Source organism: Cynocephalus volans, chromosome 2 (assembly GCF_027409185.1).
Source record: "Cynocephalus volans isolate mCynVol1 chromosome 2, mCynVol1.pri, whole genome shotgun sequence".
NCBI classification, from domain to species: domain Eukaryota; kingdom Metazoa; phylum Chordata; class Mammalia; order Dermoptera; family Cynocephalidae; genus Cynocephalus; species Cynocephalus volans.
In genome coordinates this window covers 189021111-189027110 of record NC_084461.1, presented here as the reverse complement: position 1 = coordinate 189027110, position 6000 = coordinate 189021111, and the positions used below count along the sequence as shown (strand labels likewise).

Here is a 6000-nt window from a genome sequence, read left to right as displayed (position 1 = left end):
CCTCACGTTGTGCTTCCGTACGACCCTTCCGACTTCCGGTAAAGAGTCCCCGTCTAGGACCTCTGCTCCCGCCCGGCGCCGCCACCCTACTCCTCGGTTTGCCCGGCCCCCAATGCGCTTGGCTGTCGCAGCTCCTCGGGGCCCCACGGCGGCCATAGAGCCTCGCCGCTTCGCAGCAGCTAGGTGGCCCGGACGGCGCTCGCTCCCGAGGCCGGCGCGGCGGTGCGGGCGGGGCGGCGGTGGTGCGGCCCTGGGCCCGTATCCCTCCGCCGCCCCTCCCCCGCCTGGCCCAGGCCCCCCTCCCTCCCGGCAGCGCTCGCCTCCCTCCGCCTCAGACTGTTTTGGTAGCAACCGCAACGGCGGCGGCGTGTACCGTCTTGGCTCCCGGCGGCTCCTCGGTCTCAGTGAGCCTCCCTGCCCATTCGTCGTTCTTCTTCTCCCCCTCGCCAGCCCGGGCGCCCCCCCGGCAGCGCCAACCCGCGTTTCCCCGCTCGGTGCCCGCGCGTCCCCGCCGCGCTCAGCGGTCTCTTCGGCGCGTCCTGCTCCTGGCTGTCCCCGCCCGGCGTGCGAGCCGCTGTATGGGCCCCTCACCATGTCGCTGAAGCCCCAGCAGCAGCAGCAGCAGCCGCCCGCGGCCGCCAGTGCCCGCAAGCCCGGCGGCGGCGGCCTTCTCACATCACCCGCCGCTGCGCCGTCGCCGTCCTCGTCCTCGTCCTCAGTTTCGTCGTTTTCAGCTGCGGCTTCCTCCTCCTCGGCGGCCGCGGCAAGCGCAGGCGGCGGGCGGCCCGGCCTGGGCAGGTGGGTGTCGGCGACTTGGCCCGCTCCGCTCCGGGCCTGGACAAGCCTGGGCCTCGAGTCCCCTCCCCCGCGGCCCGCACCGCCGTCCCCGCCCCGTGACTCGCCAGGGTTGCGGGGGGGGGGGGTGTTGGGTTGGGGGCCTGCGGGGGGGGCCCTACTCGGATCTAGAGGCCGGAGTGCTGGGTGGGGGTGGGGGGCGCCGCAGGATTTCTCTGGGATTATCAGGCAGTGTCCAGCCTCCTGCAACATCCCCACCCCCTTCCCCAAACGGTCAAGATGGAGGGACCGGGCAACCTCCTCCTCCCCATTTAAGTGTTTGGGAGGGGTTCACAGGTATCAGTGATTGTCAGCCCCATTCCGTCTTTAAGCCTCCCCCACACCCAGTGGGGGGGGATGCTTGGGCAGCGCCCTTGGGAGTATTAACGTTTAAGTATTAACGTTGGAGGGGTCTTTAGTTTTTGGGTCTGTCTTCCGAACACGCCTCCTCCCCCGTTGGGGAATATCGGGGGAGGGAAGTTAGGGCAGCGTCCCCCTGTCCCTGTTAAAGGGGCAGCCACCGGCCTTGTCTGGAATCAGAGTCTATCCAGTCTCCTCAACCATCGTCCTCCTCTCCTTGGGAAAGATCGAAGGACGAGGTTGAGGTGGGTAGGCAGCGGCCCCCGCACTCCTCCCCATTTAAATCTAAGGCGGCAACGGGGGCTCCAGAACTCTGGAATCGTCGGGCTCTGTGCAGTCTCCCGCAGCGTTCCGCCCTCCCCCACCTGAGGAAGGGGTGGAGAGTGCCCAGCCCCCTCCCGACCTCCCTCCTTCTCCGCAAAGCCTCTCCGGCGCGTGGGGTGGTGGCCGATCCGCATTGCTGTTCCGAGCCGCGGGGGAGAAGGCGCCTTTGAATAGTGGTGGGTGAGGGCTGGACCCAGGTGTGCACCAGAAGCCCGAACTCGGGAGATGGAGTGCTGGGTGGTGGCGGTGGCAGTGGTAGGGAGCGGGCACGCTGCACATTTTTTCCCACTCCCCCCGCCAATTTCTGACATTTTTAAGGGAGAGGAATTACAGCAGGGGACGTGGTACGGTTCCTGAAGGCAGAAATGCGGGTGTTTACTTGCGTACTTTCTCCTTTTCCCCTATAACTCAGGTTTTTGGTAGAGGCTGGGGCCCAGTGTTGTCTCTAACTGGGTTTGACTCTGGAGGGTGTGTTTGTGCGGGAAGGCCGGGCGGGGGTGGTTGTCAGTTCGTATTTCATGAACTGAGAAAATGCTTAGTGTTCAAAGGGAGAAGCACATGTCAATAGACTCCATTCCATTGTGGCCGGTGTCCTTAACTTCGGGAGTGCCGCCAGAGCTTACCAAGGGCACGCAAGTCCATTCCCCTTGTGCCCCAAGTCCATCCGTGTTGCTTGCTCTGCTATGCCTCCCTTAAGCCTAGGCCCAGGTTGGCAGAGCCAGTGACCAGCGTCCTCCTTAAATAGATGTCCTGGACTTTCGAAGGTGGGATTAAGGGGGTCTTTCATGTACGGAGTTTTCTTTTTGGAGACACATTTTCAGCATTCCATTAGCAAACAATTTTCACGTACAGCAGAAGTTGTTACCCGTCAAGATGAATCAGAGCTGGTTTTTAAGGAATTCTGCTGCCTTCAGTAAGAGGGGGAGGAGGCCTGGGGCGGCGGGAACAGTTGTTTTTTGACTTCTAACCCCCAACATTTCTAGTTTCCCCTTCACTGAAGCACTCTAAACGCTACTTACCCAAAGTAGTTCAAATGAACTACTTTTTCTCCCTCCAGCTCAGTCCACGTAGGGGTAACTTCGGTTTCCCCTTTTCAGTAGCATCTAGTGAAAAACAACAAAAAAAATTAAGATATAATTTTTATAGAAAAGGAGGTATTCTGATTTTTTTCTTTTTTAGTTATTAAGAAGAAATCTGCAGATATATTGAACTTGCTCAAATACTTAAAAAGTAAAACTAAGGCTTTTAAGTTGCACTGGCTCTCCTTAAGCTTAAAAATTAGATTATAACAAAGCATTTTCTCCAGTGTAGCTTGAGTGATCAAAGATATCTGGAATTTTTAGTACCGCAGACTTTTTTCTGTTCTCTGAGGCTTCACAAAAATTTAAGGTTAGTTCAGATTTCTTCCTTGCTTTGCTTAGTAAGGCATAAATTGTACCCCTTATTCTTTTTCATAAGTATTAGAAGTTTTTGGTTAATGTATTGGATTCATCTCATGTGAAATTTTATTCTGTACAGATCTTTAGTTAATGTACTTGTAGAATTGTTTTCAAGTTTTAATCGTTTTACTGGGTTCTTTGTAAATCAGTTACAATTTCTAGAATCTCCTTACTTATGTTTGTATGTGTCAGTAATTAAAGTAAGTTTCTGGGAGCAGGGGTGAAGAAAGAAAATACAGTGTTGGGTTTGACGTTTTGAGATAGCAAATATTTTTGAAAGTCTAGAAATTGACATGTCTGCTTTAAATAACATTTTATATTTGACGTGTGTGTGTGTGAACAGATTTTCATGACTTTCAAAAGTGACATTCTGATTAGTCATACACATTTTTAAGGGGGCTAGATTCTCTTAGGGAAGAACAATATAACCACTGTATTTTCATCATTTTACCTTATTCAATTCTTATTTTTGCTTTTTATCTTCTCATTTTTACAATTTGTAGTGATTGTGTGTTATTTTGCGGTCATCTTTATTCCTCTTAACATTGTATTATAAAATTTCTTTTAGGTTTCTGCTTAACGATTCTGTTGTTGGAATTTGGATTTCCACTTTTTTTGGCATTATAGATAGGTAGTGGTGCAATGAACATCTTTATACTTATAGCTTTTTGCTTCAGTATAATTATTTCCTTAGATAAAGTTCCCAGGAATGGTTTTACTAGGTCAAAGGGCTTCAAGATTTTTATGGCTCCTGCTAGCTGTATTCTTCAGAAAACTTCTATTAGCTTCCAAAGCTAAGGAGGTGGCTATTCTATAGAATGGTTTCTTTGTAGTTTGTCAAATACTCTGGGAGGTTTTCAAGGGAAAAGTTGTATTTACTGTCAAGTCCATACACACATTATTAAGTGCTTTTCTTATCTGATTATTTGAGGTCGAATTTGTTTCCTCTGAGGATTTAATGAGATAAAATGTGTGAAGATGCCTTGAAACTTGTAACTTAATACTAATGAGGATACATGGTTTATCTGTTGTGTTGATACTTTTACTGAGTAGAGGAATGAAATTCCTGAGGAACTGTTCTAAAGCTTTTTGGAGTTTTTCTGTTGTTCTTAACCACCTCTTTCATCTGAAAGTGTTTTTTATTAGCTGTTAGCCTAATGACCAAGTTATTTTCGGTGACTTTTATGTAATTTCATGGCACTGTTGGGAATTATAACTGGTTAACCCATATCTCTTCCTTTTCCACATTTCCTTCTCCATTTAAAAAAATAATGGGTTTACAATTCTGTTATCCTGTTTCTAACCCTAAATAAATGACTTTAGAATTTCTTTGGATACAGGATTCAGTGTGGGTAAAACTTTTTCTCTTAGTGATTTTCAGCTTAGTACTTTTACTGCTTTTTTCACTTGAGGCTTTGCAGTTTAGAAATTGTGCTGCAATTTAGTGTAATTGTTCATCCTTCTATTTAGATATCAGTGAGACTGTTCATCTCTTTAAGTATCTTCTACAAGGGCATAACATCTACATTCAGCACAGATTTATTGAATACAAGGCAGGTGTAGGTTATTCAGATATATCAGTGAATAAAACAAAGATAGCTCTTCTGGAGTTTACATTCTAATGCAATGGGGCAGACAATAAATGAGACATTAAAGTAATAACATATATAATATTAGATAAGAGCTATGGGATTAAAGGAAAGCAGATTAAGGTTATAGAGGATGTGGGGAGGGGAATGGGTGGCAATTTTAAATGGATTAGGGGAGGCTTCATTGAAGAGGTAACATTTGAGCAAAGATTTGAAGGTCAGGTACTTAGCCATTTGCTTTTTATCTCAATTAATTAATCATATGACTTTATTTGTAATTTGTGAGGTTTAAACTGCAGTCATCCTTTGTTAGCTCATTCTTTTTTTTTTTTTTTTTAAAGATAACCGGTAAGGGGATCTTAACCCTTGACTTGGTGTTGTCAGCACCACGCTCAGCCAGTGAGCGAACCGGCCATCCGTATATGGGATCCGAACCCGGGGCCTTGGTGTTCTCAGCACCACACTCTCCCGAGTGAGCCATGGGCCGGCCCGTTAGCTCATTCTTTTATGTGGGTATTGATACCAACCAGATCTGGAATTAGACCAAAAAAGTTAATTGACATTTAGGTCATTAAAGGTGAACTGTAGATGGCTGTTAATAACAAAAAGTCATGTTTTTATTTTTCTTTGGGGCTTTTTAATTTTACCTAATTTAGTTTTCATTCCAAGTACCTGGAGAAAGTATACTTTTTAAGATTTGGCAAAACCTACATCATATTACATAACTGTTTGTCAAAGAAAAAAGTAAGCCCGTAGTTACTTAAAGATTTTGCATTCTGAAACATGGTGAAAACATTTATGGTATCAGGCATGATGCTCCTTTTTTGGTTAAATGTAAAGTTGTATTTTCTGTGTTTCTCTAATTAGAGAGACAGTTATAATTTTACACAGGGGATGCTAACTCATCATACAGCTATTTAATAGCCATATGTTTCATCTTAAAGGAAAATCTAATCTTTCTGTCTTAAATAGCTGCAGCTGTGTTAGAACTTTCATTCTCCATAGCAAAGTGATGGTGGTGGTTTTTAACCTTGAGAGGAATTGAAAAGTTTTAGATTTTTCCATAGAATTGTGATTTTCTAGTGCAGCCTTACAACACCTTTTAACACTAAGGTCATGGGTTCGGATCCCCGTACCAGCCAGCCACCAAAACAAAAAACCAACAGTAGAATTGTAATTTTCTGTTTTAGCTAGATGGTGGTAGTATTTTGAAATTGTATAGAGTTGAGCATGAACAAAACCCTATTTTTGTAGCAATTTCATATGATTGTGACGCCTTCAGTTGGAGATGTAAATAGAGTTTATTGCTAGGCCTACCTGCTATTGTATCTTTTTGAGTGAAAGTACTTGTGTTTTTTTGTTGTTTTTTTGAAGCATACCTGGGTCATCTATCACTGTTACCATACTAAATTTTAAGAGGTTGCTACAGTTGTCAGTTTAGTAAGAGTTACTAA

General features: G+C 46.2%; 1 protein-coding gene across 7 annotated transcripts in view; it reads left to right on the top strand.

The window, feature by feature from the left end:
• The first annotated feature begins 254 nt into the window (after window positions 1-254).
• Window positions 255-6000, top strand: part of ATXN2 (ataxin 2) — a 111031-nt gene continuing 105285 nt past the window's right edge. For 3 of the 7 annotated variants that reach the window (XM_063086744.1, XM_063086742.1, XM_063086745.1), the window contains exon 1: window positions 505-798. In XM_063086744.1, coding sequence (XP_062942814.1) covers window positions 593-798 — 206 coding nt within the window. In that variant the 5' untranslated portion in view covers window positions 505-592. Of the gene's footprint in view, window positions 799-1671; window positions 1695-6000 lie in introns of those variants that run through there. The other 4 variants (XM_063086741.1, XM_063086746.1, XM_063086748.1 and 1 more) reach the window with 3 other exon arrangements.